This window comes from Hesperophylax consimilis, chromosome 14 (genome assembly GCF_061612785.1).
Source record: "Hesperophylax consimilis isolate HC1 chromosome 14, BYU_Hcon_1.0, whole genome shotgun sequence".
Lineage (NCBI taxonomy): Eukaryota > Metazoa > Arthropoda > Insecta > Trichoptera > Limnephilidae > Hesperophylax > Hesperophylax consimilis.
In genome coordinates, this window is record NC_142849.1 from 12656690 (window position 1) to 12676584 (window position 19895).

General features: G+C 34.7%; 1 protein-coding gene across 7 annotated transcripts in view; it reads right to left on the reverse strand.

Moving 5' to 3' along the window:
* scrib (scribble planar cell polarity protein) overlaps positions 1 to 19895 on the reverse strand; it is a 412544-nt gene that overhangs the window by 255331 nt on the left and 137318 nt on the right. For all 7 annotated transcript variants that reach the window (XR_016303147.1, XM_089639515.1, XM_089639514.1 and 4 more), the window contains exon 3: positions 8722 to 8890. Coding sequence is in view for 6 of the 7 variants with exons in the window: in XM_089639515.1 (XP_089495641.1) it covers positions 8722 to 8890 (169 nt within the window). In the remaining variant the exon portion in view is untranslated. The remainder of the gene's footprint in view (positions 1 to 8721; positions 8891 to 19895) is intronic.

Consider the following 19895-nt stretch of genomic DNA (forward strand, 5'->3'; position numbering starts at 1 on the left):
GCTTTTAATAGTTTTTAAATGACGATTTATTAATTCTACTTATATTATTTATATGTTATTATACCCAGAATATATATACCCAGAATCAGCATTATTGTTGATCTACGTGAAAATATGTTTTTAAGCCATAATACTTTTTACTCAAGTACCCTATTCGGAAGGCAGCCGTATAGTAACCATATGTTACGTACTCAGTGGCTGAGTTTGCATCGCGTTTGGTTCCCACCCAGGCGTAGTGTGTTGAATTCCTCGGCTGGCTAAATCCTTCATCCACAACAAAAGCAACATTTTCGCTTACTGTGGTGTTAATAGAAGATTTTCAAATATTGTCAGGTTATTCGTAACCCTGGAATGTTTGCCTGTCTTTAAAAACACACACACACAAAAGAAAAAAAGTTAATATTCAATTTCTATGAAATAATTGGCCCGTAATGGAATGATAGCTGAACTTTGACAAAACTTGAACATTATCATTGAAAATTGCTCAAGTTCTGTTCAACAACCGGCCCTAAATTGAGCAATATATTCGAATCACGTACAACAAGGTAATATGTGAACGGTAGAATAAAGATAATTTTTCGGTGTTCAAAGACAATTTTTTACGTACAATCACAATCATGTGAATATAGTGCGAGTATATATGTGATTTCAATGGTATGAATCATGTGGCTAGATATGTATTATAAAAGGAAATCAAGAAGATAGAACGCAAAACTCTTCGGTTATTATTCATTCACATGTATACATCTTCTACTTGACTCTTGTTGATTGTATCATGATTACCGATATTTATCTCTGGACCCAGAAATCATGCATTCAAAACCCGGTGAAACGAAATGAATATTTGTTCTTTCTGGTGGAAGAAAATGTATCGGTGGCAGAAACAACCTGTATTAATCTGATGAAACACCACCATACAGACACAAAGGTTTTTCTGGAATTTCCCCGACTCCAACCATTTAATCAACCATTGAAGTACATATTTGCCTTGTTTATAAATGAAAAGCTAAAAGCGACCCAAATTCCCACGACGGCAAGGAAAGCCATTTTACAATAAATGGTTTAAGTTGGAAATTTGGTCAAAATGGTTGAAAGTTCCGAGATTCTCAAAACCAAAGGGAGCACTCAGGCTCTGGGTGTGGTTTGGCGCTCCGCTTCCAAAGTGCATTATAGTTGATGCAATTTCGTATCGGTTCCTTTCCATGGTGTGTGATAACTGCACCTTTCAAAATGAGAGATTTCAACTGTCATTTCCTACCAATCATAATGCGAATGATAAAACCAACTGTTTATATTATAAAAAAATGCTGGCATTCGCACAACAGAAAATTGAATACTAATTTGGATTCAAGGTATATTTTTCATAGTAACTCATGTTTATTGTCAATATATTATGCATGTACCTGCACTTTCAAAATTTTAAAAACTAACAAAATTAATAATGCTATGACATATTCTTTAAAAAAACATGATGTTCCCTATCAATCTCCAGTATATAAAACAAGTATACTTACTATTAAAACTGAAAATTCTAAGAAATATTCAAAAATGATACTAACAATTTAAAAAAAAATGTCCATAATCAAACGAACTGTCAATATTACAAAAAAATACTTGCTCTCACGGAACAAAAACTGGAATATTGTTATAAATTTTAAAGATGTCTATAAAAATATTTCATATCTATTCTCAATGTCTTACAAATACGCATGTACTTTTGAATATCCACAAGCTATAAAAAATAATAATAATATAGTCTATACATTAAAAAACCGACAAATCTTTCATCATTCTACATACTTTAAAGTCAGGATATATGTATTTAAAACCAAAAAATTTAAATCATTCTCTATATATAAGATAAAAAACCTAAATATTTTCTTCATGATAACACATCTCTACTTACTACACTTTTATGTTTATTTTTACAATTCATTACATCTACGTTCTACATTTGTATATTCCTACCAGAAAATAGAAAATACAATAACAATCTACAACTGCATTTATCGAATGCTAGTAAATTACAGAATACTAAAGTCTAATTATAGATATATTAATTTGTCAAAATTATTATTATATACATTACTAATCCATATATCATGCTGCCAATATTCTATATGCAATAAATCTCTACACTATATGTTCACTTGTACTATTGATATATTCTTACAAACGCTTTTTTAATTGTAATTATTATAAAAAGAAGAACGAATCAAATTAATTATTGCTGTCAATTAAACAAACACTCACTATGTCTCCGAGTATTATCTAAACATAAAATAAATCTTATAGAAAAAATCAAAACCTACAATTTTAGATATGAACTGAAATCGAGCAAGAATAGTGTTACACTAATTATGAGCATTATTTACTTATTCATTTACTCGTAGAATTTTATATACATATTTTATCACACCTAAATAAATACAATGGAAAATTTTAACTTAAGCGAAATTGATAAAAATCTAAATATAGAAGAATACGTATGTGAAGCAGCCAGTGAATGCAATAAGATCTATGACAATATAATAAATAGACTAACAATCTTGCACCTAAACATTAGAAGTATAAATAAAAACATGGATGAACTTTTGGTATCCCTAAATACATTATGTTCACAGCCAGATTTCATAATACTATCCGAGGCGCACATACATGCAAACATAAATATACCAATCATCCCAAACTACAAAAATTACAATACAAATTATCAGATTAATAAAAATAGTGGAATTGTAGTATACGCTAAAGAAAAATTTACTGATATCAATATTACCGAAATACACATATGCAAAGCAAACTGTTTGTCATTAAATTTTGTTTTAAATAATATGCCATTCAATATAATCGCAATATATCGAACACACAGTTCTGATGTACCTTTATTTATAGAAGAATTAAAAAAAATACTATGTAACAAAAACCATCTAAATTGTATCGTAATAGGTGATTTAAATATTAATATTGGTCCTAATAACCACTGTAAAAATAAATTAGATTATATAAATGCTATGAATGAAATGAACTTTATATCATGTGTAAATAATTTCACAAGAGAATTTGCAAACCAATCGCCATCATGCCTGGACCACATATGGAGCAATATTAAACACACAGAAAAAATTAAATCTATTATATGGAAAAATGATATAACAGATCACCATACAAATATTTTTATTTATGATTTCAATAAAAACTTAGGATTAAATGACTCTAGAAAAAATATTAACATAATTTCCAAATTGAACAATGTAAAATTAAACAATAAAATAAGTAACGAATCTTGGTCCTCAATACTAAATTGCCAAAACCCAGACATGTGCGCAAACTTCTTTGAAGAAACTTTAAATGCTCATATCGCAGACTGTACAACCTTTATAAATAATCAACCAAGTTCTAAATTAAGGCAAATCAAACCATGGATTACGCAAGGATTACTCATATCTATCCGGAAAAAAGAAAAACTTTTCATAGACACAAAAAAAACCCTACCAGTAGCCAAGTAAAAAACGAATACAAAATATTCCGGAACAAACTCATTAAAATTATCAAAGACACAAAAGAAAAATATTACAGGGAGAAAATAATCCTCACAAAAGAAAACCCTAAAAAAACATGGAACACTATAAATGAAATAATGAATAAAAATAATAAAAATAAGTCTACAATAAATGTCATAAACAATAATGGAACTAACATAAATGCTATCCGTGAACCAAAAATGTGCGCAAATATTTTCAACAAATTTTTCGCTACCGTCGGTCAAAAACTTGCATATAAAATTGACCAAAATTATCAACCTGATGACATACATGAAGATAAAATAACAAATAGCAATCTTTCAAATTTTAAACCGACTTCAGAAAAAAATATTGAAAACATAATACAATCACTTAAAAATGGTAGTGCGCCAGGATACGACGGTATAACTACAGAAATCTTGAAAAAATACTGCAATTTTCTAACCAAACCGATTACGCATATAATTAATGTAAGTACTAAATACGGAATATTCCCGTCTAACTACAAAAAAGCCATTATAATCCCAGTATATAAATCCGGAGATCCAAAAGAAGTAAACAATTACCGCCCAATATCCTTATTATCCAACATTGCAAAAATACACGAAAAAGTAATAAAAAAACAAATTACTGATTATACAGATAACCAAAAAAGTATTAACCCTAGTCAATACGGTTTTAGAGATAAACTTAGCACACAAGACGCAATTGCAGAATTAACTAAGATTATTTACAAAACATTAGATAGAGGCAAAAAATGCTTAAGTATATTCATTGACCTCAGTAAAGCTTTTGATAGTGTCTCACATTCAAAATTAATTAATAAAGTAAATAATATAGGAATTACTGGCAAAGCTAAAACATGGTTAAAAAGTTATCTCTATCAAAGAACTCAACAGGTTAAAGTAAACAACGAATTAAGTGAAATAGAAAATATAGATTTTGGAATTCCACAAGGAACTGTTTTGGGACCTTTACTTTTTATAATATATGTTAATGAACTTTTTCAACTCCCAATCATTGGAAACATCATATCTTACGCAGATGATACAGTTATAACTATTGAAGGAAATTCATGGAATGAGGTCGTAGTATCAGCTAATAATGCAATAAATATCGTTAAACTATGGTTTGACGAAAATTTATTGACACTGAATGTCGAAAAAACCCATTTTATACCTTATAGCCTAACAGGGAATAACTCAAATGTAAATCTAAACATAAAAATTCACGAAAGAAATTGCCTCCTTAAATTCGCACCCTGTAATTCAAACTGTATAAACATTAGTAGTAAAAAAGAAATAAAATATCTTGGAATAATTATTGATAATAACATTAAATGGAAAAGTCAAATAAATTCCACAGTAGACAGAATGAGAAAACTAATCTATATATTTTTTAGACTAAGAAATATTGTATCATTAAAAATACTAAAAGATATTTATTATGCATTTTCGCACTCTGTCCTACAATATGGAATCGTGGCTTGGGGGGGTGCATATAAATCATCCCTACTCCCACTGGAAACTATTCAAAAAATACTAATAAAAATCATCTTAAAAAAGCCATATTACTACCCAACTATAAATGTTTTTCAAGATTTCCCGGTTCCCCCACTTTATGACAAAAAATTTATGACAAAATTGCACTTCTACAAATACATAAAGATTTCTTTAGTAAAAATAATTTACCACAATTGAATATTAGCAAAAGAATAATATCTGTTGGAGGACTAACCGTGCCACTAGCACGAACCACAACAGCACAACATCACTATATATTCAAGGGTGTAAAATTATTTAATAAATTACCCCTTGATATACGATCGGAAGAAAACTACGAAAAATATAAAAAAAAAATTAAATTAAAATACTCTTGTACCACCTCATAACTTTACTTATTGTTTAGAAATATGTTTTTGCCTTTTAAATTCTTTGAATCATTTATTAACTAACCTATATTTTTATTACTTTTATTGTTATTTTTTGTGTTATTTTTTGTTTTATTACTAATATTTTTTGTTTAATTTAAACAAATGTAAAAATATTTTTGTTGTCCTCTCCTAAACACAAGCAGCTGCTTTATTAGGAGAGTGATTGATATATTTTTGTTTATATTGTTAAAAAAATTGTAACCTTGTTTATATGTTTCAATAAATATAAAAAAAAAAAAAAAAAAAAAAAAAAAAAAAAAAAAAAAAAAAAATATATCGAATGAGAGACAATATATATACAGGGTGTATCGGCAAGTACCCGAAAAACCTTAACCAGCTATTCCTTAGCACATTTGGAGTAAAAAATGTTATGGGCGCTTTGTTGTCCGGTAACATTTTTTTCCATTAAAAACAAAAAATAAATAAAAAAAAATCCACACTCCGCCACTGTCATTTGAATTGTTTCTCGTTTTCAACAAGCAAGTGTGTCAAAAAGTGTCCTCGCTCTTTCGTACACACTAAATAATAATAGCTAAAAATGAGACGAATGGTGTCGTGCCATTTCGTTGTGATTGTAAAAGCGCGCCAACGTAGGTACGTACGTACATTATTCAACGAAACTCGAACAAAATATTGCCAGACGGGTTTTCAAACTTTGACAAAGGATAAAACATTGGTGACATGTGGTGAAAATATGAATAATATTTTTTTTATTAAAAAAATGTTACCGGACAGCAAAGTGCCCATAACATTTTTTACTCCAAATGTGCTAAGGAATAGCTGGTTAAAGTTTGTCGGGTACGTGCCGATACACCCTGTATATACGGACGTTATTAACTTTAACGTTACTCTATCTCATTTTAAAGCTCCTTCGTTAGGAACGAAAAGCAGAAATATAGTTTTTTTCTCTGCATTCTAAGAAAGTTTAAAAAAAATTGTTTAACTTTGTAACCTCAATTCTTACAATATTAATTATGTTTGTTCAGACTTATCTCACATATATTTTGTACTGTAAAAGTCCAACAAGAAAAAGAAATAAAGATACACATACAAATTGCAGAAAGGTTTCTAGTTCCTAATGCAGTTAAGTTCAAGGATTTCCAGGTGCATTTCCACTGTTGCCGGAACGTGACTGGGAGATTGTGCGATATCTCACACTCTAATAAAGTTAACGATGAAGATAAATCACCAACGGTAGTGTTATTAGACTGGTACATTCGTCGTCCGTACCGAGGTACCTTATAAATACTCATATTAAGCTGCCCTGAAGGAAACTCTGAAATACTTTCGCGAAGAAAAAGATTCGTGGAAAAATAAGTACACAACAAAAGTAGGTTGGTGCTGCAAAGAAGAGGAACTTTATGGAACTTGGGGAATGGTTTTGCCGCATCACAAACAAATGAATATAAAGTAGCATACGCCGACTCTTTTATATCTATTTATTCACATTAAAAATATAAAAGGAAGACGGATTTGCACACAAATCAGTTCTTCGCCAGATTTAACTGCCAAACGAGATTCAAATCAAAAACCTATGTAAAGGTTTATAATGAAAAATATTCTTATCAAAATGAAATTCCGTCGAATAATTAATTAACGATGGGTTGTTTCATAGAATTTGAACAATTCATTAAATTTCAAAGTTCATTTTTGGGTTCTATGAGAGTCCTATTAGATCTGTTATTATATCATTATGGGCCAGTTACTTGACAGACCTCAAGTAATAACAGAACTTTCACAGAACTTGAAAATTAACTTTGAAATTTGAAGAATTGTTGAAATGCTCTGAAACAACCCGTCCTAACTGTTCCAAAATTAAGAATGATAAAACCATTAAATTCTGAACAGTATTAATAGCATACACCCAGTCAGAGGCGGATTTGCAGTCTCGGCCGCCCTAGGCCTCAGACCATGTAGCCGCCCCTTTCTCAGTACCCATCATATTGACCAGGAGTATCCAAACTTTTCAGTAAGTTCCTAGGGTCAAAACCGTTTTAATTTTCCTGCCATTATCATTCATGGTTCATGGGGTGAGATTTGTCCCGGTCTTGGCGGCGGATACGTCTGCCCACCTGCTGCGTGGCGGGCCGGATCGAGAGAGACTGGGTGAGGGAGGCCTTTTGACCTTTCCAGCCGGACTATCTTGACCCATCGCCTTGCACCGCAGTTGGAGGGATGTATTCATACGTATGCACTCCTGGACACACTAATCCCCAGATTCCTACCCACTTCTCATACATTTAAACTTCCTATCCTTCCCTTCCTTAAAAAGACCCTCAACACAGCATCACCTAAGATGACATAGGTCGTGAGGGAAAATATTTTCCTCAAAGCCTCCTGTGTGGAATTAATGTAAAAAAATACGCTTGCTAAATTCGCTAGTTCAATAACTGTATAATTGTCGATTGTCGCAGGCCGGATTGATGACATTGGCGGGCCGTTGTTTGGAGACCCCTGATATAGACTATAGACTACACAATGAATTTACTTTATTGACAACTTTTATCGAAATCGATTCAGAAATTTAGTTAACTATAATAGCTGCTAGTTTGTAATATTTTCTAAGGTTTCAAGGATTTGAATTTTAAAACAGTTTAAGGTTAAATTTATTTAACTAGTTTCAGGTTTATTCTCATACAATAATATATAAGTGTTTCACAGTTACAATTAGGGTTGCCAGATACGGGCGAGCGACGGAGCATGATAGGTGTGGCGAGGGCGGCTGCGGGGCGTGGGGGCGCGCTGTGTGCTGTGTGTGAACACGCTCTTGCATATCGCTATTTCGTACGTAGAATATTTAGGTACTTAGGAAGTTATTTCTTGTTATCATCTGTGACTTTTTTGTCACGATTGGCCGCCCCTAATATCTGGCCGCCCTAGGCCCGGGCCTACATAGGCCTAAGGGCAAATCCGCCTCTGCACCCAGTTAAACATTAAAAAAATTAAAGCACCGCTGCGCACCCAAATAGCGAATTTTAGTTCTGAACGGCACCGTTCGAAACCGTATTTATATCGATAAAATATCACGAAAGTTTTTTCACTTCATATGTGCGTTCCGAGATCTGCACATGTGAAGCCGTGCGCCTAGTGGATTTTTTTGCTATGAAGTCCTGGCGCAGTGTCACTATTGGATGTTTTTATTAAAAGCACTATCAGGCGCGCTGCAGACTCTAATAACATTATATTCTATGTGAGTCTTGTTCGCGGTTGTTTTTCTTTGGGATTTCGCAGATCTAATCTACCTAACAGTAAGGTGGTACTCACCATCCGAAGTCCGTGGGCAGGCTGGTGAGCGACATGTCGTTGAGGCCGAGCACGGTGAGCGCGCGTAGCTGGCTGAAGCCCTGAGGCAGCCGCGGGATGGGGTTGCTGCTGAAGTCCGCCACCTGCAGCGCGCGCAGGTGCTTGATGTCTTCCGGGATATCGGGGATGTCTGCAAATAAACAAACACACGAGAGATTAGTCACACTTCACAGTTGATAATGGGAACGAACGCTGAAACGCTTACAAAGCAACAACCAATGCCATAAGCACGACTTTATAAAAAGAACAATGGAGATCTTCAAAACCAACCACAAACATCGTACAAACAACAGGAGAGATTAGTCACCGTCCACAGTTAAAAACTCTAACGGCTTTTTTTCAAATTGAGAAAAATAATTTTCCTCAGGGCCTATGTCATCTTTGGGGATGCTGTGTGAAGGGTCTTTTTGAGGAGAGGAAGGAGTGAACATGGGCCTTGAAGAGCCCTATATTTTAGGAAGGAGGAAACACAGATTCCGGAAAATCGCCGAACTCCAGAATGAATAAAAGAAAAAACTAAGTCCCAAAGTCGTGCGACAAATTTCAACCGCGTACAAATGTTGGGCGCGCGTTTGTCATGTTTCCCGCCTATGCACCGGTGACGAGGGGATTAATGACGGTAGCTCTTCTGAGCGTTTTCCATTGAAATACCGGAAAAACAAGGACATCATTTCTGACGCCTATGTTCTTAAGATTGCAATCCCTTTCTTAAGATAGGGGAATCTATCAGACTATATTTTAAATAGTTCAATTTATTTTTTTTAATCGGTTTTGAATTTTTAGGCTATTTTCTTATTCTTCTTCTTCTCCTTATCGCTGGCTATCATCAGGGCTATTTTCAAACTGCACTCAGCGCAGTCGTGTTTCGATGACGACCATCTAATTTTACGTTTATTACAAACTTAGGTTTAGTTTTAAATGACAAAAAAATATTAAAAAATATATGAAAATTAGACTAAACCCCGGATGAAACAACCTGGCTAAGAGATTTCGAAAATGTTGTTGGAAGGAGGGTAGGTCAACAAAAGAACGAGGGTTTGGTCAACAGCAGACCTTTAATGCTGCGTTTACACCAATCCCCATCCGGCATTAAGAATAAGAAAAGTCTACAAAATAATCGGGGACTGGTGACCAGGGGACATGTAATAAAAATGATTGGAGAGATTAGCATCAACCAAAATGAACCTAATCTAAAATTCTTCGTAATGTTGGGGTTTTGGAGATATTTGGAATGCCCGAGGAAAGCTCAACGAAGGAATGATATATTATATTCTACCTAAGTTATTTATAACAACGAGACCGAAAAGAAAATAGTGAGAATGAAATTTTTATTCCATTTGACCTAGTTGATCACAAAAATGTTTTCATCAGTACAGAAACGAACTACTAGCGGTAAGATACGATAATAATAATATTAATAAGATAGATTTTATGAAAGTCTGTGTACTTAACATATTATGAATTTAAAAAATGATTATTTACAACGGAATATAGGTATTAAGGGGTGTAATAAAAAATCAGCTGACAGTAAAGCTTCAACGAAAATCGATATTCAATACTTATAACATGGTGTGCTACGAATTAATATTAAGTATATTTTAGAATCTTGAGAATTTATGAGGAGAAGTGGGTGATAAAAGATGTGACGATGTGGAAAATTATTCGATGTCATCATTCAACGGAAGCTAAGAATTACTCAGAAGCCTGTCGAAATATGATAATTAAAAGGGCGCGTGTTGCAAAAATACAAACATCGAATAAGGATACTTATCATACGTCAAACGTTTAAATAACCGAAGCATTAAAGTACTTTTAGTCAGTGGTGGCTTGTGCTCAGAAAAATGGGTGATGCGCTAAAAATATGGTCAGTCTATCCCCTACGCCACGTAAAGAATACTTAATAAGCTGCTGGAAATATTGGCATGCGAACTGTGAAATAAAGTAAGGCCATCTCGGCGCGACAAATAAATGTATTGTATCTTCGAGTATTTTCGCCTCGCTGAAGATTTCCGAGGCATCGGTAATTCATATTTGTATAATGTATAACCCAGAAAAGAACAGTAGAGTTCTTTGTGAGGTCATACAGTATTTTATTTTGTAACGATCTGTTTAAAAGTGGACAACTAATGTAAAGCAACAGTAACCACGATTAGCTATTCCATAATAGTGTGTGCCAAGACCTATTGTTTGGCGGTCCGTCCTGTCTGCCTACGGCAAATGGTTTGTTAGTTAGTTAGCTATTCCGTTGCGATATTTGCCAAAGCCCTTCGTCATCTTTAGTCGCATCTCGAGGACGCATCGCCCTGAAGAGGACTTAGGATTCGGGAACAAGTAGAGGCAATGCAAGTAAGTAGCTCCTAGTAGTATTAGTTCTTAGATTATGGAGCCAACACCCAACGCCTTGCATCGGTGGAGCGCTGTTGACACGGCACTTGAAGCCTTGAGGATTGTGTGCAGATTGTGGCTGCTCGAACTGAGGCTCCTTTGTTCCAGACTTTAAGTGGGTACAACACGCTGTGGATGTGAAGAAGCCATCGACATACAAAAGGGAATAACAAAGTCTCTCGAAGCTCTCCAGAAATAAATAATCAGTGATGGATTTGAGGTATCCGTGCACGAAGTAATGAACATCAAAGGAAACATTTTTTTGTCACAGAATGGGAAACAATGGCGACAAGAACAAGTATTATTAATTGGCATCACTTATTAATGAGAAACATCTTCTGGGCGGCCTAGGGGCTAGAGCCGACTCTTGTGTAGCAAGCGTGGCAAGACTGAATGACGGCTTTTTCCGCCTGGCCACCAAAACTCTGTGCAGGAATATTTGATTCTATTCTCACTGAAATTTTAATGATTAAAACCTAAATAATGGTTTTTGTAATATATTTCATTGTGTATATTTCAATAATAATAAAAAATTGTAAAGACTTGTTTATTTTCACTGTCATTTCCTCCAATAAAAATATTTTTTCAGGACTCAAATATTCTGCCAGGCGTCCCGTGACGGGTATTTTTTTAGTAGCTACTAGCTAAGGACCTAGTTATATATCAATGGTTCGGGAGTTATTTCCATTTTAAAATATTATGGGTTCAAAATTAAACATTTTCCAAATGTATCTTTTAAGAATTCATTTTTCCCTGCATAATTTTTTGTGTGAATTTAGACAGAGAGTATGTGGAGAGATGTGGGGAGAATGTTATAAAGGAGGAATATAAATACACAATGAGAGGAGTTTTAGGGGAAAATAATTTTCATATTTAAAAAAAAATACTAAACTTAAGTAGAGACCTGGCAAGAGTTGGAATAATAGAGAATATGTGAGGTGAAGATGCATGAAGTAATGAGTGCTATAACAAACCAGTCTGAAGATGCCTGTTGCAAGGGATAAAACCGGTCCGATCGTAAATAAATAAGTGGATACAAAAGCCAATTTATTAATAGGGATGAAGGGGCTAAGCTTAATAGTTATTGGAATCAGGAATACGGCTACACCAAAACTAAACGCAGAAAACTACACTAAGAACAAAACACATTTCACCACAATCTACACATCTGCCCTGATGATGGACTTTGTAAGGCAGTCCGAAACTCCGAAACGTTGGCTAAAGAAGAAGGAAGCGCAACACGACAAAATGACCTAAAAATAATTACGATAAAAGTAAAAAGGTTTTACAATCATAAATTCGTATTGCTAGAACAACGTCGTACGTTGTACGTTCAACATACCCCTACAGAGAACTGGTAAGCAATTTTATTTTAACATAAAAAGCAGATCAATAAATATAACAAACTGTTTTCTCACGATTATTTGTTACATAAAGGATTTTGTAACAATGTGTGTGGATTCTTTTACATGCTTTTTATTCTTGGTTGCGGTGTCTGGCACATTCATCATTGAAGTTTTTTTAAATTTACCATTGTGTATTGACCATACTAAGCAAAACCGGAGTTTTGGGTCGCTGCGGTTACCAAATCTGCGAACTAGTCACCGAACCTGGGATTTCAAGTCTGGGCAATAATTGATTCCTACGACAGCCCAGAGCTTTGTCATGATTTGACAAGGCCACTTTTGATTGTGAAACAACATTATTTTTTTGATAGATGTTATTGCTATCTGCCACGCTGTTTATTAAACCATTGTACGGTAGTCTTTGTTTTGAATATAAATCTTGAATGTTCAACACTTCTTTCATCCTGATTTCTAATCCCAAATCTTACAGAAAAGATGCTAACATTCTATTGCGTTAATGCTCTTTTCCTAAATTTGAAAATTAGCTTTATTTTTCAATTATACAGGGTTTTCCAATAAGAGGTGTTATTTTGATATTCAATCGTAAAAGATCAATTGTTTCTTTGCTTGTGTGGCACGTAGCGCCGTCTTGTTGAAAGTAAACATTGTCCAGATCAATAACATCCAATTCCGGCCATAAAAATCATTAATCATCTCTCGATAGCGCAATCCATTCACCGTAACTGTTGCTCCAGCCTCATTTTCGAAAAAATTAGGTCCAATGACTCCGCAAGTCAAACAGTCACACGTTGAGGATAGAGAGGCTTTTCAACAATAACTCTTGGGTTTTCCGAGCCCCAGATGCGACAATTTTGCTTGTTGACGAAGCCACCGAAGTGGAAATGGGCCTCAGCACTCAAGATGATTTGCATTTGATTCACTGAAGTGAATTTTGATAATTTCAATGCATTGTTGGAGCTTGTATCGTTCCATTTTTATTAATGGCGTAGTTTCTACTTGTCAAATGTCTAAAAATGACAGCTTCAAAAGTAACATCTACCGAAATAGCGAGCTATTCAAAATAACACCTCTTATTGGAAAACCCTGTATATTTTTATTTATTTAATTGTTATCACCTAACCTCTCGATAATACATTCATTAGAACATAACAAAAGCTGTGTACCTACCTAACTATCCATACATCGAGTATTTGTAGAATCCCCCTCAACACATAATATTTATGACGCGAGCCAAAGCGATTGTTTTTCACGACTGCCAACTGTTGGTTGGTTACGACGAATCTAGGGCCGGAAGATGGGGAGTATTATTTATATGTACAAGAAGGGGGTAACGACTCGCCCGCTGTAAACATATCAGAAATAAGCGGTCATAACCCTTTACATAATTCCACGTGGTATAATACCCAATAGGCCACGCAAGCACACTCAAAATTCCTGCTCATTTCAATGGGTTAAAAGGAAATGAACTTAAGACGAACGATCGGCTGCGCGGCCTTTTTTATACAAAATTTAAATTTGGATTTGAGGTCAAAATACTTGTACAAACTGAATAATTATTTTTATAATCAAAAGATAGAGAAAATTTCTAGTACGGATATGTGTTATATATCAAATTATGAAAAATATGCAAACAAAGATTTTCGATTTTTTTTAAATATTAAGATTTTATAGTCAATTTTGGCAATTATTTGTGAGTAAATGAAAATTATTGTTTATTAATTGACCTAGCTACTATGAACATAATATAATTCACAATTTTTAAGATGTTTTTAAATCATAAGTACACAATATAATAATAATATAAGGAAGATTTGTATAGTGCAAAATTTGTGCAAAATCACCTCAAGGACGCCGTACAAATTTATAAAACATTTCTACAATGATTTAATGACTATATATGGAGATAATATATAGTACCATACTTACCTGGTAGGTCACTTAAGATTAACTTTAACTAATTGTTTATTAGCGAAATTTAGATACAGGATTAAGGACATAATTGGAAAATTGTATATAACTGGACTTTCTCTCAGGAACGGTATATTTAATTTAAGGGTATGTATGACAGCTTAAAAGGGTAAGTTTTTAGTTTAGACCTGAATTCTGTTGGACTTGTAATGGATCTTAGTTCCGGAGGGAGTTTATTCCAAGCATTCGGCCCAGATGCTCCGAAAGCGCGATCAACAAACTTAGTATTTGGCTTGCGCTTAAGTTCCATCAGTCTGCCTAAAGCTGATGTTGCTGATCTAAGAGTTGACTGCCTCAGACCAGTGTTTCCGGGACGCATAGTTATTTATTATGTAACAATACTTAACTGATAAATTAAGAATTGTTGTATAGTTGCATGTATATTTGCTTTAACGTAAGCAATGTTACTGAAAAAAATAGATGAACAGAGCAATTTTAGATATTTATATATCTACATCATTTTACATTGTCGAAAAACAATCTAAAAATAGTGCACTTTTATCGAATTAATTAGAACGTTTACTCGAAGGCGATTAGAAACATGCTTGATGGTTATGGAGTGTAATGAACGTATGTCTAAATGTATGAAAGAGACATTCGTTTATGAAAGAGAAGCTTGATTAAGCCGAATAGTATAAATAAATAGGTGTTCTTTTGATTTATGTATTTTTACCAGTAGCTTCCTTCTGAGTAACATGTACCAGTAGTGCAACAATAAATTTGTAAGTAGTGTACCTACACTCCGGTATTTATTGTAAAGCTACCCATCATTATTATTCGAGATTATCCACTGATTTCACTACAGCAGAATACACAAAGTATCTATTATACAAAGAGGAACGAGTCCTTATAAAAAATACTAAGTGACTCGACCTGTAAGTAGTCTCCACAAATTGGTGTAGCCGAAATATCACCACATAGAGTTACTTCAACTAGTGCATAAAATGTCTAACTAACCATGACGTCGTTTCCCCGCAGGGGTAGGCAGAGAGGACGGACCCCCAAACAACTCGGTCTTGGCACACACTCCTTGCCTCATTCACATTCATACATCGTCTCATACATACTCTTCTATTATTCTGACTCTTTAGATGGCCCGACTCAAGTATCTGATTCACTTAATGACTTATGCTACCATTCACATTTGCGTCATATATTTTCGTTACACTCCTTTCTTCGCTCATTCGCTTTACATGCCCAAACCATCTAAGTTTCCCTTTCTTAATCTTACTCATTACGCTTACATCATCCTTACACTCTTTGCGGATCTCCACAACGATCATACATGGTTTTACCAAATATACGCCTAAGGGATCTCATTTTTACAGCATTCAGTCTACTTTCATCCTTTCTCTGTCAGTTCCATGCCTCGGGGTACATCAGGGTAGTTACTAGCACTCAATTCTGGACTGCTAGCTTCGCTTCTTTGGACATTTTTTGTTAGCGCTAACCGCGTTCAGTCCTCTCAGTGTCTAGAAAATATTTTTAACAAAATATGTAGCAATTAATAAAAAAAAATTTGAGAACCAGTGAATCCTAAATTCCTGAAAGAAACGAGTTGGCCCGATATCTCAAGAGTTGACGTAAGCACCAAATTAAAATCCACAGAGAATAGGGTTTCGTATTATGATATGGGATTACTTTCTCAAATATTGGAGGCAACAAATCAATAGAGCCGAGAAACAGAAAAATGCCACTTGAACGGGTATATCTACCGTAAAGGATCTCAAATTTAAAAACAAAAAACCCTATTACAAGCTAAATTCCGATTCTGAGTGGTTGTCTCTTAGCAATGCGATATTGAGAATCTAAGGAACGATATTGTGGAACAAAGAGCTAACATAATTACTAAATAAATTGAATAGGATATGTGTAAAACTGGGGCACTTTACTACAAAGCTCGTCGAAATAAACATATAAAATAAATACATCATGAATTGATTATTGTTTGGTTTTCACTATTCAGTTCTAACTAACTAACCGTCACGCCGTTTCCCGCAGGGGTAGGCACAGAGGACGGACCGCCAAACAACTCGGATTTTGCACAAACTCCTTGTCTCAATTACATTCATACGTACATACTCTTCACTTGATCGTGCCATGTCTTCCTAGAGCTTCCCCGACTTCTGCTACCATTAACATTTGCGTCATATATTCTCCTTACACTCTTGTCCTCGTTCATCCACTCTAAATGCCCAAACCATCTAAGCATACCTTTCTTAATCTTACTCATTACGCTTACATCAGCATTGAATTCTTTGCAGATATCCACATTTCTCACACGATCATACACGGTTTTACAACGCATAAGTCTGAGGGATTTCATTTCTACAGCATTCAGTCTACTTTCATCCTACCTCTGCCAGCTCCATGCCTCACTGCAATACATCAGGGTAGGTACCAGCTCTCCATTGTGGACTGCTAACATTGCTTCTTTGGACATTCTTCTTGTTAGCGCCATCTGCGTTCAGTCCTCTATTAATGGAGTTATCTGCATTTAATTCCTTTCCCTTCTTTCAATCTCTTCGTCAGCATTCCCATCTCTCGTAAATATACTTCCTAATCCGTTCTACAAAAGTATAATACTACAAACATACCTACTTAGGATAATTTATTTGAATACATCAAAGGTTACAAATCTTCAGAATACGAAGGTAGGTTAAATACTAGAATGCCCCCCGAAATAAAAAGAGAACTACATAACACATTTACGTTGGAAATGAAAATATTATGCAGCAAAGCGAGTAATCGATTTGCGCGAGCCAATTGATTATCGTCATTCCTGTTTCGATAGCCATTTCCATTGCACAATAAATCGCCCCAAAATACTTGTATTATTATCAATCTATTTCGAAAGCTTAATCGGCCTGCACTCGTAAACGGGGAATAAAGCTATTTGTGGGAACCGGCGCGTGATGCGATTGGCAGTTCGCACATCACTAAGTCCGTTGTCCCATTGGTTCGGTAATGGTACGAAATCGACAAAAACCGGAGACCGTGCGCAGAAAAGTAAAGTGCACTACGGTTTGCAGAGCAGCAATCGTGGAATTTTTCTGCTTTACCTAGTCAGTGGGCCGACGGGCCAAGTTTACGGGCCAACCTCGCCGAACGAAATATTACCTTTACGATGGACTGCCTGTGGAAGCGATATCGGCCGGGTAAAGTAATCTGCTGGATAAGGATTAGTTTTAATACAATTTTATTTTGAATGACCGCTAATTAGCAGTCGCGGATATACAGGGCTCTTCAACTTAAGTAGCCCTAGGCTAAATCTTAAATAATATATTATTTAAAAAATAAAAAAGACGAAGCCAGACCTAGATAATCATTACGATATCGACATATTTAGCATCCGTGAAGCTGCCTTTAAAAGGCAAGCTCTATTGATGCTGGTATAATGGATACACCGCTTACTTATTATGTAATACCATTTTACAAATGTACTTAAAAACTACCTAAAATGTAATTTTGAAATGTTTTTAAATGAATAAACTAATTGAATTGAATTGAATTACACATAATCATTTGTACCTACGCTTAAAACATTTATATTTTATTTATTAATTACCGCCCTTTTTCGGGGCTTTTACATATGAATATTAAGAAATATAAATATACATAACTGAATTGCTTCATTAACAAAATTTTATATTTGTTTAAAGATAAATTGAAGATGTCCACTGACTTGTAAAATTGTTTCCCCCATGAGTATTCTGGGCAAAGAGGAATATATAGCGGACTATCAAGTAAATCATTTAGAATTTTATGTAGAAATACCAAGTCAGTGAAAATTCTTCTGTTTGACAATTTAAGCATATTCATATAATTTAACAGAGTGTTGTAGTTCAACATAATTGCTGGAATACCCATTTTAAAATTTATAAAATCACTTTTAAAAATTCGCATATTTATAAAACCCTGTTGCTTATTGAATATTTGTTGAAAACTAACATCTTGTCTATTATATTGACGTTTGTCGTTTAGAACAGAGGTTCCCAAAGTGGTCTATATGGACCTCTAGGGGTCGTTATGGGCTTGCTGGGGGTCTATGTCAACGAGAAAAAAATTTGGGGGTCCACGAGATTCAAATGGAGGTACATACGAGCGGACCCCCATTTACCTCAACTCAATATTTAGGAATTGCGTAAATGACACAATACACCTAACACAGTTTACGTAATACTAATAATAGACTGAAAAATTGCTTATTTGATATTTGTATGTTTATATATCGTAAAGTTGTTTATTGAGGTATATACTTAGAGTCTACGTTCCTTCTCTCGTCAGAATTATAGTTAACCAAAACATTGCACATTGGAAGCAGCGATTTTTCCTAGTTCCCTAACTTTTTTTTTAAAAACGTCCAGGGTAATAATGACGTTCAACATTTAGATGTACTTCACACAGACTTCAAAACTAAGTTTGAGGACATTTTGACTGTGGAAATAGAATGTTGAAGAATTGGATATCATATGACAAGAATAACTGATCGGAATAAGCGCTAACAAAGAACTTAAGGGGCAGTTCTGTAGGACCAGTTACAGAAAGAAATTCCCGTTGCTTATCCTGCTCCATTTTTATTTGGTGTAATACATTGATGTATATACACACTCAATGGTGTAATACCTCAAAAGTGCGCCCCTGTCTGCACAATGCAAAAACAGAGGAACTATATCGCCACCCATTTGTTGGGCAGGCAAGGGAAGGGAATCTTTTTACGAAAAAAATAAATGATTATCACATGGGACGTTAATAGTTTTAGGAAAATTCAATATTCGGCAGGCAGGGGGTCTACGGAAAAAACGTATATTTGGCAAGTGGTCTACGGGGCAAAAAAGTTTGGGAACAATTGACATTCTGGTTTAGAATGTCAAATAAAGGTAAAATGATTTTATCAATGTAAAAACTTACATTAGAGTCCGACCGCGGGCGGTGTTTTGGACAACCCTGTGCCAATCTCTCGTGTGAACAATTGATAAGGTCGTAATTATTTAAAAATAAAATAATTTTGTTTGAAAATAGTTTTTCTTTAAACGAGAAAGAATGTTTGCGAGCTAATTTAAACTAGGCAAAATGCGATTGGTTCAATTCTATGGAAATGGTTATTTTCCTTGTAATTATATAGATTTTTTTTATGTGACACCTCACAAGAGCGTCCCTGCCTGTGCAGTGTACAGACAGGGGAACTATGTCACCACCCGGTTGGGCGGCGTTGTGAGGCGGAATAAGGTAGGGGCTGTAGGAAGGGATTTGTTAATGCGGGCCTTGAAGAGGCTCGGATTATAGGAGGGAGGAAAAACAGATGCCGGTAGCTCGTTCCACATACGAGCCGACTTACACAAAAACGAGTCGTAAAAACAGCCCGTTCTCATGAAGCCAACGTCAACCGTGAACGGGTGTTCAGCTCGTGTCCGT